Source organism: Kogia breviceps, chromosome 12 (assembly GCF_026419965.1).
Source record: "Kogia breviceps isolate mKogBre1 chromosome 12, mKogBre1 haplotype 1, whole genome shotgun sequence".
Lineage (NCBI taxonomy): Eukaryota > Metazoa > Chordata > Mammalia > Artiodactyla > Physeteridae > Kogia > Kogia breviceps.
In genome coordinates, this window is record NC_081321.1 from 24,547,242 (window position 1) to 24,571,329 (window position 24,088).

The 24,088-nt window shown below is 43.0% G+C and overlaps 1 protein-coding gene and 1 long non-coding RNA gene across 3 annotated transcripts; one reads left to right on the forward strand and one right to left on the reverse strand.

Moving 5' to 3' along the window:
• Positions 1 to 2,821: 2,821 nt before the first annotated feature.
• On the reverse strand, positions 2,822 to 17,511 carry LOC136792350 (uncharacterized). Its single transcript, XR_010836002.1, has 3 exons — positions 17,336 to 17,511; positions 5,694 to 5,812; positions 2,822 to 2,888 (listed from the first exon to the last, which is right to left on the reverse strand). It is a non-coding gene; the product is annotated as an uncharacterized lncRNA (long non-coding RNA).
• Positions 17,512 to 17,558: 47 nt separating this feature from the next.
• ETFBKMT (electron transfer flavoprotein subunit beta lysine methyltransferase) lies at positions 17,559 to 23,054 on the forward strand. Of its 2 annotated transcripts, none has more exons than XM_059080892.2 (4): positions 17,559 to 17,692; positions 19,238 to 19,620; positions 21,650 to 21,780; positions 22,551 to 23,054. In XM_059080892.2, the coding sequence occupies exons 2-4, from the start codon at positions 19,295 to 19,297 to the stop codon at positions 22,892 to 22,894; spliced, it is 801 nt and encodes a 266-aa protein (XP_058936875.1). In that variant the 5' UTR covers positions 17,559 to 17,692; positions 19,238 to 19,294; the 3' UTR covers positions 22,895 to 23,054. The 2 variants fall into 2 exon arrangements, with proteins under 2 accessions (XP_058936875.1, XP_058936874.1); XM_059080891.2 differs by having other exon boundaries at positions 17,596 to 17,692; positions 19,188 to 19,620.
• The last annotated feature ends 1,034 nt before the right edge of the window (positions 23,055 to 24,088 follow it).

Here is a 24,088-nt window from a genome sequence, read left to right on the forward strand (position 1 = left end):
AAAAGAAGTCTTTCAGGTTGAAATGAAAGGACACTAGAAATGTTTTTTGGTTTGTAACACTTTTTTCTTATCCTATCTGATTTAAAAGGCAACAACAGAAAGCAATAATTATAAATTTATGTTAATGAGCACAGAATGAAGATGTAATATGTATGGCATTAATGGCATGAAAGAGAGGGGAAGAAATGACGTCATATAAGAGCAAAATTTTTGTATACTATTGGAATTAAGTTGGTATTAATCTGAGCTACGTTTTTATAAGTTAATATATTAATTGTAATCCCAGAGCAACCACTAAGAAAATAACTAAAAGATATATACCAAAACAAACAACAAGGGAATTAAAATAGTACACCAGAAAAGATCTATTTACACAAAGGAAGGCAGTAATGGAAGAATAAAAGACCAAAAAAGACATGAGACATATAGAAAACAAGTAGCAAAATGGCAGAAGTAAGTCCTTCCTTATCAGTATACACTTAAATGGATTAAAACACTAACTAAAAGGCAGAGATTGGCAGAATGGAGTTTTTAAAAACCATGGTCTAACTATACACTGTCCACAAGAGATTCACTTTAAAGACATAAACAGGTTGAAAATAAAAGAATGGAAAAAGATATTCCATGAAAAGAGTAAGCAAAAGAGAGCTAGAGTGGCTATAACAATATTAGGTAAACAGACAATTAAGACAAGAATACTGAATAGTTATGAAAGACAAAGAAGGAAAGTATATGATGACAAAAGGGCCAATCCATTGATAATATATTATAATTATAAACACATACACCCTAACAATGAAGCCCCAAAATACATGAAGCAAAAATTGACAGAACTGGAAGAAGTAGAAAATTTAGTAAGTGGAGACTTTGATAATAACTTCAATAATAGCTAGAACAACTAGACAGAAGATCAACAAAGAAATAGAAGACAAGCTACACTACAAAACAAACTAGACCTAACAGGCATCTATAGACATTACACCCAATAACAGTAGAATACACATTCTTCTCAAGTGCACATGGAACATTCTCTAGGATGGACAGTGTGCTGGGTGAAAAAAACCAGTCCCAATGATTTCAAAAGTACTTAAATCATACAACGTGTGTACTCTAATCATAATGGAATGAAATAAAAAATCAGCAACAGATGAAACTTGGGAAATTCACAAGTATGTGGAAATTAAACAACACAGAAAGAAAACTGTAAAATTCGTATTTCTGCAATTTTCTCATTCTCTGAACACCAACTAGGTGCCCAGTTACTTCTATTCTGACACCATCTATTTGGAGTTAGCATCAGACCCCACAGGTCTAAGGGCTCAGTCCCACAGACTGCCCTCACTGCAGACGCCCGTCACAAGGACCTGGTCCTCAGGTTACCAACACTTCTGCCCAACTTGGCTGCAAAGTCAGGGGTTCCCACAATCCCTTTCTCAGTTTCAATAAACCACTACAACTCACAGAAATCAGGAAAGGGCTTTACTTACTGTTGCTGGCGTATTACAACTCAGGAAGAGTCAAATGGAAGAATGCATAGAAGAAGGTACTGGGGAGAGAGGGAGGGCAGAGCTTTCATGCCCTGTCCAGCTGCACCGCCCTCCCCCAATCTCAATGTGTCCACCAACCCAGAAGATCTCTGAACCCCATCGTATAGGGGCTTTTATGGAGGTCCCATTAGGTAGGCACGATCGACTAAATCACTGGCCATTGGTGTTTGAACTCCATCTCCAGTCTGTCTTTGCTCCCGTGAGTTCTGGGGATGAGGCTGAAAGTTCCAGCCCTCTAATCATAAGGGTGGTTCCTCTGTTGACCAGCCCCCAACCTGAAGCTGTCTAAAGGTCTACCAAGGGTCTTCCTTGGTAGTCCAGTGGTTAAGACTTCGTCTTCCAATGCAGGGGGTGCGGGTTGATCCCTGGTCGGGGAGCTAAGATCCCATATGCTTCGTGGTCAAAAAACCCAAACATAAAACAGAAGCAATATTGCAACAAATTCAATAAAGACTTTAAAAATGGTCCACATCAAAAAAAATCTTTTAAAAACTGCATTAAAAATAATAATAAAAAATAAAGGTTGGTTGAAAAGGACTTGTTATGAGTAATGAAAGATGCTCCTATCACAGGAAATTCCAAGGGTTGTAGAAGCTTTGTGCCAGGAACTGGAGACAAAGACCATATATATATTTTAACATATAACACAGGTCTGAGGATCCTAACAGTTAAGAGGTGCAGCACATGACTAGAGCCCATTTAGTCATTAATAATTAGTCCGGTCCAGGATCCATATTGTATGAAAATGTCTCCAGGGTGAGGCCACTCAGGACTTCCATCTTGTCAGATTCTAAAAGCAGGAGTGCTCTCAGCAATATCTACCTTTACCCTTTTAGGCTTCTGATAAATTGAGCTAAGAGACAATGTCATCTCTTGCTCTGAGCCTCTTTTGTGGTATTAATGTAATATTGGATTTCCCTTATTTCATAACTCATTTATTTGTTCCTCTACCCTCAGCTACTATTCCTCCTTCTCTCTATCTATACCCAAACTTTTCCACCTTTGGAAGGGACATTAGGTTTGGCCACAGTGCTGGTTTAGACTACAGGCAGCAATACTAGTCAAGCAAGTACCTGTGCCTCAGTGCACCCTGATTCACATAGGGAAGGGTTATAAGATAAGTGGGCTATTTCTAACACTAGGCAATACAGTTACATTCACTGTTAACCCCAATTTTTTTCAGATAGGGTGAAGGTACAACCTGTACCAGGAACAAAGACCAAATACACATATCTTACTATATCAGAGTCTTCAATAAGCCTTTGTGGGAAATGCTTCATAAGACTTCAGAGGATGTCTCTGGAATATGAGCCATCCATCCACACCATACTCCTGGGAAAACTGTAAAGAAGGAAAATTGAAATGAACCAAAACCTTTATGCCCTTTTAAACCTCTACAGATGGATTTAATTCAGTCTCTTTCTCACGGGATTCTAAATGTGTTCTTACTACTCCGTCTCTGTTTTCTGCTTGGGTTGAAGCCTTCTCTTATTGTAAAGTAACTGCTATGACAGTAGCAAAAATTTTTTTAGTACTTATGTTTCCCACTTGAAGAAAACTCACCTAATTTGTCTAGTGATTGAGGAACCCAATTCACTGAAACAGTAGTTAAGGAACTCTCTCTAGGGCCCTGTCACACACAAGCTTTGCTGCCTTATCACCAACAGTCCTCAGAGAAAATTAAATGAATAAATGGTAATTTATGAAACTACCAGAGGAACTCTGGTTACTACAGCCAAAGGCTTTCATGGCCTTTCGGGTCACTCCAGCAGGAACTCATAGACAATCCCCACATATGCTGCTCTCTGAATACTCCATGTATCTGTGGATCTCACCCTCATCCTTGACTCTGTTCTTGTACAGTCCAGTATGGCAAAAGGTGACAGAGGGTGAATGCAGAATATCCCAGCTTATAAAATGGGTCCAGCAGCTTTTCCAAAAGGTAAACTATAGGAACCTCTGCGTGACCTTCATCCCAAAGACTTTGGCTTACTGAAAAGCATACCTATATAGGACCGTCTTGAGCATCACTGGGATGTTTTCAGAAACAGAAGCATAGGGCTTCCCTGGTGGCACAGTGGTTGAGAGTCCGCCTGCCGATGCAGGGGACGCGGGTTCGTGCCCCGGTCCGGGAAGATCCCACGTGCCGCGGAGCGGCTGGGCCCGTGAGCCATGGCCGCTGCGCCTGCGCGTCCGGAGCCTGTGCTCCGCAACGGGAGAGGCCGCAACAGTGAGAGGCCCACGTACCGCAAAAAAAAAAAAAAAAGAAAAGAAACAGAAGCATCGTGAAGGAGACCATTTTCCCAAAAGCCTCAGACTACACAGCAGGTGGCTCTCTATGAGCAGTTTCTACCCAAGAGCTGGGAATCAGGATGCAGGCATACCTGGAGTCAGTGACTTCCAAACTCTTCTTTGTCTCTTTCTCTTCCTTTGCTTGGCTATCTTTTCTCTCTCTGTTAGTTTAAACCTCCTATTGCTAAAGTGAAATTCATAAAGTTTCTTCCCTTAATCTTTGTTACTTTGGGAAAATGAGAAGGATGAACAAAGAGAATGTTACACAGACCCGTTAATCTAGAACCTTATTTCTCTATAGACTCGGGCCAGCAGGTTGGGTTCTCGGTGAGGACCCTCTTCCTGTTTACCCACAGCCATCTTCTTGCTATATCTTCACATGGTGCTGAGCAGAAAGAGAACGAGCTTCTGCCTGTCTCTTCTTATAGGGACACTAACCCCATCATGAGTGCTCTACCCATATGACAGAATTACCTCCCAAAGGCCCCATCTCCAAATTCCATCACATTGGAGATTAGGGTTTCAACATCTGAATTTGGGGGGATGTAAACATGCAGTCCATGACAGCCAGTATTAACAGGACTGAGAGGCACTGTTCAAGGTCTTCTGATAAATCTCATGCTAATACTTGTCTCCACAGTCATTTGCTATATTCTCCTCTGTGCAGCCACTCACTTTGTAACTGGAGTTACAAAGGCAAAAGTCATGGGAAGCTTGGATGCCTGGTCTTTGCGGAGTCTGAGAGAGCAATCTTCAGGAGTAACATAGATCTAGTGAACTGAACAAACCAAGATGTGGTAAGACCTAGATATGAGACTCAGTATCCATGTCGACCAAAATTAGGGGCTGCAAGACCTTGAAAGACTAGAATATTTCCACTGAGAACCTGGCAGGTGTTTGTCCCAATGGCTTTTCCGTCCAACCCTCTTGCACAGGACTTCAGCCCCCATCAGTTCTTTCCCAGCACTGTAAGCAAAATCCAGATGGCTAAAGATACGGCTGCTAAACAGTTCTTCTCTATTCCCAGAACGAGCTGAATTTTGACAGACCCCTCTTGCTGAAGTTGCGTAAAACAGCTTACTCTTTTCCCCTAAACTGACTGCTCCTCTTGAGATTTCTCATGCCAGGTATTCTCAGATAAAGGCTCATGCTTAGATTCTGTGGTTCATTTTTTTCTACATAAACAAGTAATTAAACTTTCTAAAATGCCTGGGGGAGGCCTAGGGTCCTTTCAGAATCACCACCTGAAAGTCTGATTATGGCAAAGTTGAAGAAACAGCAGTTTATCAAGCCCTGGAGGAGATAATTCGGAAGTTAACACCAAACCTGTCACAGGGAGGAGACTCACACGTGTACGGAGACGAACCTACTTTCTCTTTTCCCACCACAATCCATTGCTCTATGCCCACAGCTGTGCTCGCTTAACAGGAACTAAGGCAGACGCCACATAAGCAGAACCGCAGAACAAGCCAGAGCCAGAAAGGCCCAAGATGGGGACAGTCAACTGCCCTGAACCGGTTCCAGCCTGACCATGAGGGCAGCGCCCGCACAGAAGAGCCCCAAAGTGTCTAAAAGTTGCCTTTGCCCCTTACCATGCTAGGACCTCCGCCCAAAGGTGGGACTTGGACGTTGCGCGGCACAATTAGTCCGTGTGCAAGGGAGCCCGAGGGACTGCGCATGCTCCAGCTGTTTCTCTCCGCCCCTTTCCCAGAATTCTGGTGGTGCACCCACCTCTTACCCCTTAAGTTTTCTGCTCCCCCCAACCCCCCGGCAGGGAGAAGGGGTCTTCAGAGCAGGAGCTCTCCCTTGCCCAGTCCTTGATCAACAAATAGTTTACTCTCTGCTTTGCCGAACCTGGTCTCGTTCAATTGGCGCCATCGGCACGGGGCAAGGAAAGGACCCAGTCGGAGTCCACCCGATCCGAGACGGTCGTGACAAAGTCGAATGAATGAAAGAATGAAGAAATCCAAAACCTGGAAGGCAGAATGGAATGGTTTTTAAATTGTGTTTGAGGGCCATCGTCTGCCAGACTTTTGGGTTGCTAGTCATTTGTGTCCCTTGTAAAATAGATTCCTGGGTTCCACCCCAAACCTACTAAATCAGCACCTCCAGGCGAAGACCTGAGAACTAACATTGAATCCAGTGTCTTAGGTGGTTCTTATCATCAGGGTAGCTTGGAATACCTTGTTCTAGCACTGTGTTTGCAAACAGAACTGGCACTTGGAGCTTTTAAAATGACAGCTCCCAGATTCCACTCTGAATATGTGCACCTAAACTGGTTGTGAGGGATATTACGTGTGTGATTTTTAAACTCTTCTCAGGTGGGGCTGGGCACTGCCTTCCCTGGTAACTCGACAGGAATGCAGACTCTCCGGCACCACCAGGACCTGAGCCAGAATCTGACCTTTAACAAGATTCCTAGGTGACTGGTCTGTATATTAAGGTTTGAAAAGCACTGCCATGGGGTACTTGGAGGTGCAGGTATTCTAATTCTGATTCCTAACGCTTATATAAGACAAGTGCAGCGCCCTCCAGAGGGGAGGCACCGAGGCACCCGTGAAGAGGAGCCCACGGTGCCTTCTTGGGCTCTGGGTAATATTTCATTTGAAACAGTTTTTGCTGATGAGAAAATTGGAAACAGACGAAGGTGAAGTGATGCTGTAGAAAGAAAACTGAAGTAGGAGTAAGCAAGATTTGAGGTTCAGAGTTTAGGGGCTACAATATGACTTGAAGGAATGCTGGGGGACGTGTTTGGAAACTATTTGCAAATGGTTTCTTCTTAGGGTGTTTGCTTATTTGAGGCTGCTGGGAGAAGGGGTTCATGGCCAAAGACACCCAGGCTATCCTTGGGGTTCCCCGCTGCTCTCTGGCAAACCGCATCATCTCCCCAGATCTCCATTTTGACTTTTGTAAACAATGAACTTTGGCAAGGGACAAGTCCCTTTCAGCTTTAAGATTGAGAAGCTGGGAACAAGAGACCTTTTTTCCTGTACTGAAAATTAAAATCAAGTTTACTTTTAAAGTTTCATTTGTAATATTACCTTTATGTATAACAAAAATGACTGGCCTTAGAGTTCAACTCTCTTGTTTGCTGTCCCAGAACTTTTCTGTATGATTTCATATCAGTAATATAGATGAGGAATTTCTAGCTACTTTTTGATCTCCAGGAAGAACGAGTGAACCTGTAGTTTTCTGAGTGTTTCTTCTGGGCCCATAATAAATTCTTCATATAAGTTTCATGATTCTCTAGTGAAGTAAATGTATTGTGTGGAAATAAACGAAGGGCACCCAGATGAGAATGAACAGAGGCTATGTATTGGGAGTTTGCTCTAGCGAGGGAAGCAGCCAGCACCTCTTGCACTGGGCGGAGACCTACAGGGGAGTGAGAGTTCCCAGGTGAGCAGTGATTGGAGATTGCTGGCCCCGGAAGCAGGAGGCGCGCTGACTAGAGCAGGGCATCTTATTCTTTTGGTCTGAGGAGCATTTTGGCTTTCTCCAGTAGCTCCTGAGTTGGAAGCGGGGCAAATATTAAGGAAGCTGGCAGTCATTGACCTCATCTGATCATTCTGGACTAATATCTGCAGAGGTTGTGATTTGGCTTCTGGGACCGCTTGCTGCCAAGGTTGTGGGTCAGAGTCTATTGTCATACAGACTGGTCATTGTCCCTTTGTATATTCAGTCTCTTAATATGAAACTGTTGGAAAAAAGATAGCATTTTGTTTGTTTCTAAGAATAGCTCCTGTCACAAGCCACATTTAAAATACATTTTGAAGCAGAGAAAATATAGAGCTAGTCTATCTTAGACAATTTTCGTTTTTAAAAGACATAAGAACCATGTCTATTGAAGACCAAGTTTCTTTCTTTTTTTTTTTTTTGGAATATAAAGCTTTTTAAATTGAAGTATAGTTGAAGCACAATGCCATATCACCTTCCAGTATATAGCAAAATGACTCAGCCATATGTATATATATGAATATATATAGTTTTTCATATTCTTTTATACTATAGGTTATTATAAGATATTGAATATAGTTTCCTGTGCTATACAGTAGGACCTTTTGTTTATCTATTTATATATGAAGACCAAGTTTCTGATCAAATATTAGCTTAATTACCTCTCTGCAATCTGATCAGCTTGATCTGTACGTAAGTGTGGGGCGAAAAAACAACTAAACGAATTCTGGCTAAACTAAGCCAGATCAGTTACGACAGATTCTCTCTCTGTTAATGATGCATGTAGGTGAACCAGATTCCCAAAGTTAGAACTTAATTATAAGCCTTCTTATATGGTTAACTAATTCTTTAATTGATCAGCCAATTATTTAATTAAAGGATAATTATCCTCCAAAGGGCAAAATTATTACTCCCATACAGATATTATGAAATGAACATGTGTAAAATATTTTTGAAAACTCATTAATGAGGAAACTGGTGTCAAAGAAAAACCATAGGGCTTCCCTGGTGGCGCAGTGGTTGAGAATCCGCCTGCCGATGCAGGGGACACGGGTTCGTGCCCCGGTCCGGGAAGATCCCACGTGCCGCGGAGCGGCTGGGTCCGTGAGCCGTGGCCGCTGCGCCTGCGCGTCCGGAGCCTGTGCTCCGCAACGGGAGAGGCCACAGCAGTGAGAGGCCCGCGTACCGCAAAAAAAAAAAAAAAAAAAACCATAATGGAGGCCACAGTTTGAATATACCCTTAGCAATCACCCCTAGCCCCATAACCAAAGCTTCCAACTGTCCTGATCTCCCCCAAATGCTGACTCTGACCTTAAACAAAACTTAAGCTTTCTTCACATCAGCATGCCCTTACAGCTTCCTAGCCCATCAGCTATAAACAGGTAAGCTTGTGTGATGCTACACTGCCTGCAAGAATGTAAGTTTCTATTAACCAATCGCGACAGAAAACAACATCCTTCCTCATTTAACTGAGCTGTAGCTGCTGAAAGCGAGTGTCTTACCCTTTCTGGTTTTCAAGTCTCCCAGTTTGTGAAGTTTTTCTTGATCAATAAAATATTCATATCAAGTAAAGCTCTCTGAATTTTTTTTTTTTTTTTTGGCCGCACCTCGCTGGCTTGCGGGATCTTAGTACCATGAGCAGGGATCGAGCCCAGCCCCCGCAGTGAAAGCGCTGAGTCCTAACCACTGGACCGGCAGGGAACTCCCTCTGAATTTTCTTTTGACACAGGTAAGCTGTTACAACCAGTTCCAAGAGGACTCTAACAGATTCATTCACAGAGCAGGAGAATTAAAATGAATCTGCAGATGGAGGCAAAACTAGCTTCTTTTTCTGTAGAGCAGGAGAAGAGGAAACTGGACAGGACAAGATTTACATGACTGGTTGGGATTTATTTAGGATTGCTATAAGCTGTCTACAATTTGCAAAGTTGTAAAATAGTTCGCAGAGAATCAGAGTGGGATGATTGACAGAGGCTGTAGGGTAAACAATGCATGATTTTCCATTAAAACAAAATTTTCCTACTACTGTTAGAAATTCTAACCTCAGGGATCCTTATAGTTTAACACCTCTATTCCCAGTCTAATTTTTCTTTATTAAATAAGGTAATAGTTTATGAAAGCTTGTGTACATGGTAGTCACTACACTTTAAGAATTCTGAGCGTATCAAATAAAAACCCAAGGATAATTTCCAATTAGTTACCTACATTTTATTAAAAGCTCTTACATTTTTTTTTCTCCCCAAGTTATAAAAGCCTGATGATGTTCAAAGGTATCAACAGCACTATGGGCATAAAATAATTTGAAAAAATGTAAACAAAGTTTTAGGGAACTAAAGCACTATGGCAAATTCTAACTACCATGACTATCAATGTAATATTAGTTCATAATGGGAAAAATGGGCTGTGAGTTGAATATCATTCCTAGTGAACTAAGCTAGGATATCTTTTCTCTTCCACTAAAGAAAGATTTCAAAATCCACGTCAGAGAGAATGTTCTTTGGGTTATTATTAAGGGGTAACAACCTTGAATCCAATCTAATTTGTTTATTTCTTAGAGTAAATCATTGATTAATTCACTCAACAAATATTCATTGATATCCTAATATGGGTTCCATCTTGCACTAATGGGCAGGAAATCAAGCAATAAATAAAATGGACAAAATTCCAGGTTCAATAAGCATGTGGAAGGGACTTCCTTGGTGGCGCAGTGGTTGAGAATTCGCCTGCCAACGCAGGGGACACGGGTACAAGCCCTGGTCTGGGAAGATCCCACATGCCGCGGAGCGGCTGGGCCCGTGAGCCGTGGCCACTGAGCCTGCGCGTCCGGAGCCTGTGCTCCGCAACGGGAGAGCCCACAACAGTGAGACGCCCGCGTACCGCGCTGAAGAGTGGCCCCCACTTGCCGCAACTAGAGAAAGCCCTTGCACAGAAACGAAGACCCAACACAGCCAAAAATAAAATATAAAAATAAATAAATTAAAAAAAAACAAAGCTGGGAAATTGTCTGCTTTTTTTTTTTTTTTTGTGCGGTACGCGGGCCTCTCACTGTTGTGGCCTCTCCCGCTGCGGAGCACAGGCTCCGGACGCGCAGGCGCAGCGGCCATGGCTCACGGGCCCAGCCGCTCCGCGGCAAGGGGGATCTTCCCGGACTGGGGCACGAACCCGTGTCGCCTGCATCGGCAGGCGGATTCTCAACCACTGCGCCACCAGGGAAGCCCTGTTTGCAATTTTAAATAGGGTGGTCAGACCTCATGGAGATGGTAGCATTTGAGCAAAGACTTAGACGAGATGAGGGGTAAAAATCCTCAGCAAAGGACTAGACAGCCAAATTCAGCAGCACATTAAAAGGATTATACACCACGAATAAGTGGGGTTCATCTCTGGAAGGCAAGGATGGTTCAAATACAAAAGTTGATCCATGTAATGCACCACATTAACAGAGAGAAGGGGAAACCACACCATCCTCTCTCTGATGCAGAAAAAGCATTTGACAAAAATCAAGGACATGAGGGGTTAGTTGTGCACACGGCTAAGATAAGACCATCCCAGGCTGATGGTGGAGCAAGTGTGAAGACCCTGAAGCAGGAAACAGCAAGGTGTGTTTACAAAACATCAAGACTGTAGGCGGAGGGAATTCCCTGGCATCCAGGGGTTAGGACTCCGCGCTCTCATTGCGGAGGGCCCGGGTTCAATCCCTGGTGGGGAGAAAAAGATCCCACAAGCCTCGCAGGACAGCAAAAACAGAACAAAACAAAAGAAAAGTTGGTCGAGTGTATTTGAAAAGTCGTCGAAAGGGGAAGGCAGTCGGAGTGGAAGTCAGAGAAGGGGCTGGGCCGGATGTGATGGGAATGGGCAACGGGGTGAGGTCGGAAGGTTCCAGTGGAGCATCGACTGGACCTAACTTCCTTCTAAAAGGATCACTTTGGCTTTTTTGTTGCAAATAGGCCACAGGGAGCAAGGGCGGAAATCAAGGGGTTGGTTAGGAGAACATCACAATAATCCAGGCTAGAGGTGATAGTGGCTTGTACTAGAGGGAAGCGCTGCAGGTGGTGACGAGAGGTCAGATTCTGGGTATATTTTGAAGGTAGAGCCTACGGATTTCCTGGTGGGTTAGTTGTGGGGAGAGAGAGAGAGAGAGGGAGAGAGAGAGAGAGAGAGAGAGAGAGAGAGAGAGAGAGAGAGAGAGAGAGAGAAAGGGAGACAACCAGAGATGGAGAATGTCATGGGTGATACCAAATCTTTCCTAAACTTTAGGCCTTAACTCTTTTCTTTTTTTTTTAAAGAATCAATTTTATTTAATTTTGGCTGCGTTGGGTCTTCGGTGGTGCGCGCGGGCTTTCTCTGGTTGCGGCGAGTGGGGGCTACTCTTCGTTGCTGTGCATGGGCTTCTCATTGTGGTGACTTCTCTTGTTGCCGAGCACGGGCTCTAGGCGCACAGGCTCAGTAGTTGTGGTGCTTGCGGCTTAGTTGCTCCTCGGCACGTGGGATCTTCCCGGACCAGGGATCGAACCTGTGTCCCCTGCATTGGCAGGCGGATTCTTAACCACTGAGCCACCAGGGAAGTCCGTATTTATATTTTTTAAATATTTATTTTATTTATTTATTTTAGGTTGCGCCGGGTCTTGGTTGCGGCAGGCGTGCTCCTTAGTTGCGGCATGCGTGTGGGATCTAGTTCCCTAACCAGGGATCGAACACAGGCCCCTTGCATTGGGAGCTTGAAGTCTTTTTTTTTTTGGGGGGGGGGGGGGCGGAGCTTGAAGTCTTAACCACTGTGCCAATAGGGAAGTCCCCAAAGCGCCTATTTTTAATGTGCCCAAATTATGAAAGATCAGCAAAATACTGCAACAATTTGCACTTAAATGGGACATAATTGGAATAGAAGATGTATGCGTGGCAAACAAACACATGTAAAGATGCTCAGACATTGTTAGTCGTTGAGGAAATGCAAATTAAAATCATGATGAGATACCACTTCATACCTACTAGGATGGCTATAATCAGAAAGAAAGACACTATCCAAGTGTTGGTGAGGATGTGGAGTGTGTTGAGAAGCCAGAGCTGGTGTACTGAATTAAGAATATGTAGATTATGACCTGATGAATGAAGGGGCACAAGCCACCCATCCAGGGTCAGGCTGCCTCAGCATCCGAGCTCCCATTTAGGGAAGTGAAGCCCACAGGTCATTTTGATTGAAGATGCAACTTCAGTACATCCACACAAAGGAAGTAGAATCACAAGATTTATTATTACGTACAGACCCCAGAAGCAAGAGGGTACAATGAGCTGGGAAAGGGAGAGCCGGGCGAGCAGGAGATGGAGAGCAGGGTAGCGAGCACCTATTACTCATGAGGCAGTTGGACAGAAGTCGCTAACTTTCGGTAGGCTTAACCCAAAGTGGTTATTTTAAAAGGTGCCCCGGGAAACGCAAAGTGGGTACTTACTGTGGGTATCCTCAAGTTTTTTTCTAAATGCTCAGACTCTAGGTGTCAGTGGTGTTTTTATACTGTAAAACGACTAGGCAGCAACTCAGAAAACTGAAATTGTTTTCCTCATCACATGGAAGGAACTGGGATTCTCATTCACTGATGATGAGAATGTACAATGACAACCCTTTTGGAGAAGGTTTGCAGGTAATCACACTACCATGTGATCTAGCCATTTCACTCCTAAGTATTTGCCCAATGGAAAAGAAAGCATATGTCCATACAAAGACATGTGCACAAATATTCAAAGCAGCTTTATTTGTAATGGCAAACAAATAAACAATACCCCCCCCAGATATTCATCAATAGATAGACGGATAAACACATTTTATATATACATACAATGGAAAACTACTTAGCAATGAAAAGGAGTGAACAATTGATGCATGAAACAACAGATGAATCTCAAAATAACCATGTTGAGTGAAAGTAAAGACAAAAGAGTACATACTGTATAACTGCATTTATATAAAAATCTAGAAAATGCAAACTAATCTATAGTGACAGAAAGCAGATCAGCGGCTACCTGGGAATGGAGGGGATGTGGAGGACAGGAGGGAGAGATAACACAGGGCACTGAATATGTTTCAGTCTCTTGATTTTGGTGACAATTTCACGAGGGTATACACATAGCAAAACATCAAATTGTACACTTTAAATATGTGAAGTTTATTGTACGTAAGTTGTACCTCAATAAAGCTGTTAAAAATAACATTTGGAATGAGACACTGATATATAATATTTGTTAATTTCCTCCTTTATTTGCTTTTTCTTTCATTTAACAGCATTTATTGAGTGTCTTAACTGTGGCAGAAGGTAAAAAAGGAATGAGATGGTCTGCCTCTAAGCCCAGTAGAGGAGGCAGGCAGTGACAGTTCTGCATGGTGCTCTTGCTGGATATATCTGTAGGAAGCTAAGAAAACGTCAAGATCGGTGTGTGTGTAGGGGCCATTTCTGAGGGCCTTAACTCTGAGCTGCATTCTGAAGGATGAGGAGGCAGTTAGGGTCAGTGAGGAGAGGGTGTATGTGTGGTGGCCCCGGCAACTTTGTCTCAAGCAAGGCATGGAGCGAGAGGACAAGGGCTTGCCACAAGAAAGCAAAGTGTAGAGGCGGGGAGGGTTCTGAAACAAGGCAGGATGGGTAAGTAGGGACTGATTACTAAGAGCTTCGGAAGCTGTGATGAGGAATTTGGCTCTGATATTGAAGGCATGGGGAGCCAGAGAGGCTTTCAAGCAAGGAAGAATGAGATCAGATAGCATGGTCATTCAGGTCAAGTTGATAAAGAACAAATGATATCTTTCCCTTAGATTGTCTATCATTATGGTTAAGCAAGCATATTTAATTGCTCTCCAAGTCCTGCTAATGGCTCTTCCTGAGTCACGTTCAGATGTGTCCAATTCCTTCCATGCCCTCATCAGTGCTTGCTTGGGTTACCACCACATTCTTCAACTGATGTCTCCTTCAATCCAACCTCTCTCTTTGATACCAGCAGCTTAAAACGGTTTTCTAAAACTCTAAAACTCAAATCGGATCCCCTCACTCTTTGCTGAAAACCTGATCTTCAGCCTCCAGTCCTGTGTCTTACCAACACTAACTCCATAGTTCCAATAATGATAATCACAGTGTTTACGATATGCCAGGAACTGTGCTAAGCACTTTACTTTTATCCCATTAAATCCTCCCAATACATTATTATTATCATCATTATTATTTTACAGAGGAGAACACTGATACTTAGTGTAGGGGAGGAAAAACTTTCCTTTACCCTCTTATGTTCAGCGTCTGGGATCTGCAAGCTAAACTGACAAAAGACAGATTAACAGGAGAAAAAAACCAGAGTTTACACATGCAACACATAGGCACATGAGAATTCAGTGATGAATAACTCATAGGGTGTGGTTAAAATTTTGTGTTTATATACCTAACTTAGTAAGTGTTGATGAAAAATTAATTAATAGTCAATCTAAAGAAGAAATAGAGGTTCTTTTCCGAGCCAACCTGAGGATTATAACCCTAGAGACAGTCTTTCAGAAAACTCTGAGGACTGTTCCCCTAGTCAGAAGTCAAAAGCACATATATATACATTTTTGAGACAAAGGATCATTCATCAAAATGACACACTGACATTTTACATAATGTTAACCAGAGATACAAAGTCCAGACCTACATGTAGGAAGGGAGCAGCAGGTCACCATGACCCCTTACAGGATTAAGAAAAGAATGTTATCTTCTAAGGAGTTACATTGCTGGCGTCAGAAGAAGGGGAAAAAATGATCTTTATGGTTGAGCAGACATTCCTGCCTTGAGGAGGTCTGGCTAATGTATAATGTAGATGCACATTGCACATTAGGAAGAGCCCTGTCAGGAAGGGCATCTGCTATGCTTAAATTTTCTTGTCCTGCTTTAAAAAAACATATATTTTATTTCATCATAGGTGATGGGGAAGGAGAGAAAGGGCACTTATGGGAATGACTTTTTGGAAAGATAAATGGTTTTTTAGGAGAATAGGTAGGAGATATGATAGTCTTGAGACAATGTCTGTTTGGGTGTGGTGCCCACTTCTCAAGTCCAAGAAGATTAAATTTGTTCTCGAGGAGGGGTTTTATGACAGTTGAGTTCTTTTGGGAGAGTCAGCTTTAGGCAGATAAGAGATTTCAGAAACTCTTTCGCTCAAAATAATTCCTGTGCCACACTGGCATATCCTAATCCGCTTCATTAGGAAGGTTTAATAATGTGCCCAAGGACATACAGCTAATAAGTATAATTAAATAACTTGTTCAAAAAACCCTTAAAAACAAATTTGAGTATGGGGATAAATTTTTTTAACTTGCACTTGCAAGAGTGTCCAGTTATTAGAGAACTGTCTCGTGTACAAAAATGTACGCAGATATTTAAAGGCAAAAATCACAAGGTCAGATGATAGCTCAATTGTTATCAGACAGTTGATGGGTCTGATTTGTTGCATTTGGGTCAATTTTGATAAAAGCGAGACAGTTCTTTCAATTAAAAAGAACAAAAGGGCGGGACTTCCCTGGCAGTCCAGTGGTTAGGACCAGGAACTAAGATCATCTTGCATAGAAAGTGGCGTGACCAAAAAAAAAAAAAAAAAATCAACACCAAACAATAGAAAAGAAAATCCACGTTTGTTTCTCAGGGCTTACAGTCTGTTTCTCTTGCCTTATCTGGTTTATCTTATCTTGTAGGAATGTAAGGCCTTTTTTTGGACTATGGAATGAAAGTTTCAGAAAAAACCATTTCAGCTGCACTATAGAGAATGGGATAGAGGAAGGCAGGATTGCAGAGAGACCAGTTGCAGGAATTCAAGCAAGCAATCATAAGGCCGAGGCAGGAGGGATGGAGAGAAGCAGATCGATTTAAAAACTATCACTGAGGGCTTCCCTGGTGGCGCAGTGGTTGAGAGTCCGCCTGCCGATGCAGGGGACACAGGTTCGTGCCCCGGTCCGGGAAGATCCCACGTGCCGCGGAGCGGCTGGGCCCGTGAGCCATGGCCGCTGAGCCTGCGCGTCCGGAGCCTGTGCTCCGCAACGGGAGAGGCAACAGCGGTGAGAGGCCCGCGTACCGCAAAAAATAAATAAATAAATAAATAAAAATAAAACTATCACTGGGATAGAATACAGAAGCTGGTTACAAACAACAATCCTTGATTTCCCTGGTGGCGCAGTGGTTAAGAATCCCCCTGCCAATGCAGGGGACACAGGTTCGATCCCTGGTCCGGGAAGATCCCACATGCCACAGAGCAACTAAGCGTGTGCGCCACAACTACTGAGCCTGCGAGCCACAACTACTGAAGCGCCCCGTGCCTAGAGCCCCAGCTCTGCAACAAGAGAAGCCACCGCAACAAGAAGCCCACGCACCGCAACAGAGTAGACCCCGCTCGCCGCAACTAGAGAAAGCCCATGCTTAGCAACAAGATCCAAGGCAGCCAAAAATTAATAATGTGGTTTGATTGCTCATCTATTAAAAAAAAAAATCCTTAGACAAATTGATTTTTCAACCGGGGGTGGGTGGTGGGTGGCATGCGGGATCCTAGTTCTCTGACCCAGGATGCAACCGCGCCCCCTGCAGTGCAAGCTTGTAGTCTTAACCGCTGGACTGCCAGAGAAGTCCCTAGACAAATTGATCTTGAACATCTATTAAGAATTATTACTAGGGCTTCCCTGGCGGCGCAGTGGTTGAGAGTTCGCCTGCCGAGGCAGGGGATGCAGGTTCGTGCCCCGGTCTGGGAGGATCCCGCGTGCCGCGGAGCGGCTGGGCCCGTGAGCCATGACAGCTGGGCCTGCGCGTCCGAAACCTGTGCCCCGCGGGGGGAGAGGCCACAGCAGTGAGAGGTCCGCGTACTGAAAAAAAAAAAAAAAAAAAAAAAAGAATTATTACTAGCAAGAGAATCAGTGAGTGTTATTGAAACGAGAAGTTACAGTTGAAAAAATAAAAAAGATTGTACGTGTATGAAAATTATTATAAAAGGGAGGACATATTATGATTTAATCCCAGTTGAATATAAGCGTCATTAAGGGTTTGTGCTGTGTCTATTTTGCTCACCGCTCTATGCCCAGTGCCTAGAAGTGTGATTGACACGAAGCAGATGCTCCACGGCTTCAGAGTGGATTTTTTAGAAATCAGTATTTGACATTTCCGTATTTCCCAAGTGAGGTCAGGGCGCCGGCTGATTTCACACTTCCTGTCCCTTTAAGAAGCCCAGGTAAGGGAGAGAAAGTGCTGCCGGGAAGGAGGGCGGAGCAGGAGGGCGGGGCGGGGACGCAGGGTGTTGGGGGCCGGCTCTGGGTGGGGGGAGTGGGACTCAGCGTGCAGTTGTAAAGAAGGCGCGAAAAGAGGCGCAAAGGCGAGTGACAGACCTGCCCTGTGCTTAGCTTCCCAGGACGGTGTTAGCACAGCCAGGTAAGGAGAAAAGGAGGACTGGGCCTGCCCCTTTAAGACTGACTCCCGTCCTCCTTCGAGGGAAGTTACGTGCTAACACTTTGGAACTTGCCCCTTTAAACCTGTCTTCTTTCCTTACCAGATAATCCAGGTACCAAGTGTCCACCGCATAATCACAAATTCATAACGGATGCTTCACTGGTGCTGGCGTGGGCGGGGCATCATCGGTCTGCATGACAGGGTGTCCCAAATCAATCATCTTGTATTTGCTCTGCTTTCTTTTGAAACCTTAGGCTCGTGCGCTTCAAGGGCTAACCCAATCATTCCCTACACAATTAGTCCAGTGAGGTCAGGCTGTTAGAGACCCTGAGATTACAAGGGATAAACGTGGGCTGGCACACCCACTTAAGGTCTATCCTTGGTTCACAGACAGACATTTTGCCCCTCCTCGTGTCTTGGTATTTTAACTAATTGCCCACGTTTAAAAGTGGGAGTTTATGGGTAAGTAGCTGGATTGTTTTGAGAAATTGAAAGATCTGGCCACGTGTCCCCTGGCTGGCTCCTTTGGACTGTTTTGAAATAGTTTCCAGTTTGCCACAGCCCTTCTGTGATCTAACAACCAGCTTGCATCACTCATTTATCACCAATCTGGCCCTGGGTAGGCATTTGAGTTTGGGGCCCTTACTCTTAAGTACTTGGGTGGACGTAAGACTATTTATACATTTATGCAGAACAGATCAGAGGTCCCAAACAACTGGGTGTATAATTTGTGCTTAAACTGCTTTTCCTCATTCTTATTTTTATCAAGGTGTCTTTCTATTAAGTCCAGGTTTGGTAAAGACGACTCATCAGAGGTATTTACAGAAAGAGATTTGGGAGTTGATATTCTTTTATTACAATTAAATCCATAGTTTTTGTTTTGTTTTGTTTTTGTTTGTTTTTAGGAAAACACCTGAATCTTGATTACATTGATGTTTTATGCTAGGACTATCTTTATTGAGCAGTCAGTATAATTTGTATATCTCTAACCACAGTTACAATTTGGTAATCTACACAATCTTCGCTAGACTTTATAAAGGCAAGAGCTGTGTTTGCCCTGATAATTGCTTTATTCCATCACTAGAATCTAAGCTTCCTGAAGATGGGGACTTTATTTTGTTCACAGCTGCCAAGCACAGTGTCTGCTTAAAGGGAAGTGATTTATTAAGTGAATGAAAGAACTTTAAAGGTATACCTTATTTTGTGTAAAAGGCGTGTTCCTGAGGATTCTCTCAAAATCAGATGCTTGTATATTTGTTGTTATAAGTTACCAAAAAGGATTCTGTTGTGGAAAGGCATCTCTTAGAAGATTGGATTTTCCTAAATTAATGCACCAACGCTTTCACCTAAAATGAACTTTCACTTGTGCATCATCTGCTACAGAGCTAACACTAACATTTTCTTACTAGGCAATAGGATTTGTAAGTGTTGGTAAACCTTGGAGTTTTCAGTATTATTTATGTTTTCCGAGGTCCAGGGATTCCAGTTGAGATCAGTTTGGCAGCCAGACCCGTATTCTTTCCCCAGGAAGAGCAGCTGTTATCAAGAGCAGCACCAACAAACCTGTGCTTTGGGACAGGACCCATGGCCTCGAGCCCAGGTTGGAGAGCGTTTACATCATTTGCCATGAACCGCTGTGGTGTCCTTCGGAAGGCTGTGAGAAGCAGCGGTTTTCCCTTGTTTCCCTGGGGCCACTGTCCCTGGAGGGGAACCGGAAGCTTTTTGGACCCTGAGATGAAAGCTTTCCTGGAGGAGAACACTGAAGTCACCAGCCGTGGTAGCCTCACCCCTGAAATCCAGTTGCGGCTTTTGACCCCCAGATGCAAGTTCTGGTGGGAGAGAGCTGACCTGTGGCCCCACAGTGATCCTTACTGGGCAATCTACTGGCCAGGAGGCCAAGCCCTGTCTAGGTACGGCCGTAAGGGAAGCGGAAGCCTTTAGGGCTCCGCATATCCTTATTCTTTTCAGCCCCTTCCAACTCCTTATTCTCCTTGCTCCTCACAAAAAAACAGAGTAAAACCCCAAATTCTTTTCTTAATTTAGAGCAGTTTAGGAATAGTTTTGGGTTGCTTTTGTTGCATAGCTTTACTTTCTGCTCCAAGCTTATCAAGGTGTTTCCTGATATATAGCTCTCTCCCCAAGAAAAATCCTAGGTCAGCTGTCAAGACCCTAGGTAGCTGGTCATGATTCAGAAATCTCACACTGTTCTCAGGTTCATGGTTCATGATGCATGGCCCGTGCAGAGTTCCTCAGTGGAGCTTAAAGCCCCAGTCCTTCAGGTCGCCTGGTTTAATCCTGTAAATATTGCTCCTTAAACCTTACACTTCCTCCATCATTGCCTCTTCCCAAGCTCCCAAAGAAAGAGCGATGTGAGTGATTGGGACATTACTCAGGTGAACTCTGGAGTTGCACCTGCATTAAAATTATTTTTTAAAAAATATTTATTTATTTGGCTGCGCTGGGTCTTAGTTGTGGCACTGCCTCTGCATTTTTAAGGTTCCCCCTTTCTAACTCCCCATACTGCAAAGGTCTTAAAACTGAAAGGAAAAGGATAAGGACTTCTCTTTCACAGGAATGGTATGGTCTTGCAGAATTCAGGTTGTATATAGTTTTAAATGCAAAGTAAATAAATGCAAACATAGAGCTTTTGGAGAATCCTAAGTTCTGGAAAGCTTTCCAATATCTAACAAGTCCAATATTCTGGCTGTTGTGTTGCCAAGTTTTCAAGCTTTATTTACTTATATCATAAAAAAATACATTTTAAGTGATATTTATGAAAGTTGTTGTTTATCAATTCCAAATATAAGTGCAATCAAATTCCTTAAGAGACTGTCTGAATCAGAGGTCACCAAGAGGTGATCCACAGATGTGTTTTCTTTGGCCTTTACTTGTAAACTTAAAAAAAAAATCAGTTGCTAACATTTAAAACTTGAGGGATTGCATGTAAAAATTTATTTTGATTTGAAAAAAAAAAGAATCTCTGAAGAATTCCCAGGTGGTCCAGTGGTTAGGACTCGGCGCTTTCACTGCCTGGCCTGAGTTCAATCCCTGGTCAGGGAACTAAGACAGGGAACAAGCCACGAGGCAAGGCCAAAAAAAAAAAAAAGAGAATATCTGATAACACTGGATTTAAATCTCTGATAACACCCCATTTCTGTGGGGCAACAATTAGCTCAAGACGGGTAACAGCTGCCCCTTTAGACAGGATACTACATCCCTGCCTTGCCATAGTTCCTTGGTCTTTTTCTGGCTTGCTGGATCTTAGTTCCCAGATGGGCCCTCAGCAGTGAAGGCATGGAATGCTATCCATGGACCACCAGGGAATTCCCTCTGCTCTTATTATTACAATACTAAGGCCAAGTGTCAGTTGGCATTTATTATTTCAGTGTTTTCCCATTCACCTTCACTTGCTTGGTAACTGCTTAGCCCAGGTCCAAATTCTTTGGTTGAACTGGACTTTGATTGTACCTTACCAGAGAGGTAATTATAAAACAGTTCAAGCAGTAGGTGAAACCACTCTCTGTTGAACAATGAAAAGGAGACTGTGAATCTTGCATCTAGCTTACTGAGTCCTGCTTTTAGCAGTATTTTGTCAGTCTGTGTTTTTGGTGCTTAGTAGTTTCTGGATCATAGTTAGTGCTCAATACTTCTAAAAAGTTGACTTGAAGAGCATGATTAGTCAGTTGTATGGAACTGCTCTTCACACCTGCCAAAGAGAAAAACCAAAATGACTAGGTCCTCTCTCTGCCACCTCTGCCCAGCTCTTAAGATCGACATTTTATCTCATTCTAGGCAGGCCAAACTTGCCAATGTTGGACCAAATTCTTCTGCTAAGTTTCACTATTTCTTTGTCCAGTCAATCCAAAGAAAAATTTTTGTACACCTCTTATTGACCTTCTTCTATCTTAGATAATGTTTTCCCTTTTCTTTCTAATTTAGGTATCTTTTGGATAATCCTGACATTGTCAGGGGAAAATCTGTGTTAGATATTGGGAGTGGATGTGGAGCTACAGCTATCGCTGCTAAGATGAGTGGCGCTCTAAGGATCTTGGCCAATGACATAGACCCTAGTAAGAATTTCACATTTTAAGATACTTGAAGCTCATCTGTTTTTCTTCCACGACAAATATCTACAGATGCCTCAACTCATCATAGCCTAGCCCATTTCCACGTGCATCTTATAATCTGATAGTGTGAACTTACTCAGTGGGACATTATCTGTGGGAATCGTGTGAGGCCTGAGTTGATGGTGCATTTTTCACAGGAGGACTTCCATTTGTGCCTGGCAGACACACACCAAAGTGATACCAACCTGGGAGCACTAAGTGTTGGTCATTGCTGGGCTAGGCATTTCCTGAAATATGTAGGTAGTGTTTATTTGACCAAAACCCAAATGAAGATAGGCCAGTGTCTTTGAGGGAGGTTTTATTCCATTTGAACCCAAGTTGAGACAGGTAAGTTTTAATTTTATCTGATTTTCTTCTCGTCTTCCCTTTCACTGAGGATCTAGCCCTCGAGGAGCCTTACTGTATATGGGGTCTCAGTTCCAACTTGTCATCCTGCTCAAGCACAAGGCTTGTGGATCAGCAAATGTTCCTTAAAAACCTCAACATTTCCAGGTGTTTGGTATTGTTTTATTTTCAGGATATTCATATATTTGAGAATTGCAGGAAATAGCTTATGTTGGCATATACTTTAGGCTTCTTTACCTAAAAAAACAACTTTCAACAGAATGGGAAAAAAAAACATATTGTTGGAGATTTTCTAGATTATTTAAATTAATTAATAGGGAATTAAAACCACCTAGCATATACCAATTCACTATGTGCTTTTTCTAAAGTTGCAGGAATGGCTATTACACTAAACTGTGAGTTGAACCAACTGAATCCTTTTCCCATTTTAACCAAAAACATGCTGGATTTGGAACAAGATAAGTGGGACCTTGTTGTGCTTGGAGATATGTTTTATGATGAAGGCCTTGCAGACAGTCTACATCAGTGGCTGGAAAGTTGCTTTTGGGTCCACAGAACTCGCGTACTAATTGGGGACCCTGGGCGACCCCAGTTCAGTGGACATAGCATTCAGCATCAACTGCACAAAGTAGCAGAATATTCACTTCCGGAGCCTACTCGGCAGGAGAACAACGGACTGACAACAAGCACGGTGTGGGAATTTCAGCCTTGAGCTGTTGAGGTACCTCCAGTAGGGATATAGCTATGTTTGGGTTTAACCCGAAAAGACTGTCCAGTTCAAAGAAGGACAATTTGTGTTAAATGGCAAATCTCGTTTCCAAAATATGAAGGTTGAAGTTTTGTCACCCTTTGTTATGTAACTTGTTCTGCAGTAAGCCAAATATAGAAATCTCTATCTGTAATTTTTTTTCTAGTTTTACTGCTATAGGAATATAATTATAGAAGGCAATATCCACATGTAATTTAAGCAGCTGAGAGGAATTAGATATTTTAGCAGAGTCTCTTTCTATAGTTGAGGACAACTGTGATGTATCTTTGAACTAAACAAAATAAAAAATACAGAAGAATACTATATTTTAAAAAATTATCTGTTAAGATCAGAGATGCAGTTGGTATGGTACAGAATACAGTAAGTCCCCTACATACGAACCTTCAAGTTGTGAACTTTCAAGGATATTAAAGTGCCCCTGTATGCCAGCTGTTGTACTGTACTACCGTACTTTTCAAGATACTCTACTGTAAGATTTAAAATGTTTTTTTTGTTTTTTATGGTTATTTGTATGAAAAGTATTATAAACCTGTTACAGTAGAGTACTGTACAGTTGACTGTGTTAGTTGGGTACCTCGGCTAACTTTGCTGGACTTAGGAACCCACCCTCGTAATGGCGCTCGTTCATATGTAGGGACTTACTGTACGTGGGCTTCAGAGTGAGGCCACTCTGTCACTTTCTAGTTGGGATTTGGGGCTAGTTAAGCTCTCTGAGCTTTCATTTCTTCACCTATAAAATAGTAATAAAATGTAATAAACTGCACCTCAAAGCGTTATTATAATAAATGAAAGTATATAAAGTGTGTAATATAGGATAAGTACATAATAGGGCATCAATTAAGAAACACAGATAGGGCTTCCCTGGTGGCGCAGTGGTTGAGAGTCCGCCTGCTGATGCAGGGAGCACGGGTTCGTGCCCCGGTCCAGGAGGATCCCACATGCCGCGGAGCGGCTGGGCCCGTGAGCCATGGCTGCTGAGCCTGCGCATCTGGAGCCTGTACTCCGCAGTGGGAGAGGCCACAACAGTGAGAGGCCCGCGTACCACACACACACACAAAAACAAAACAAAACAAAAAACAAAACAAAAAAAACACAGATAAAGATTTTAGAATTTCCTACATACTCAGCACTGTGATA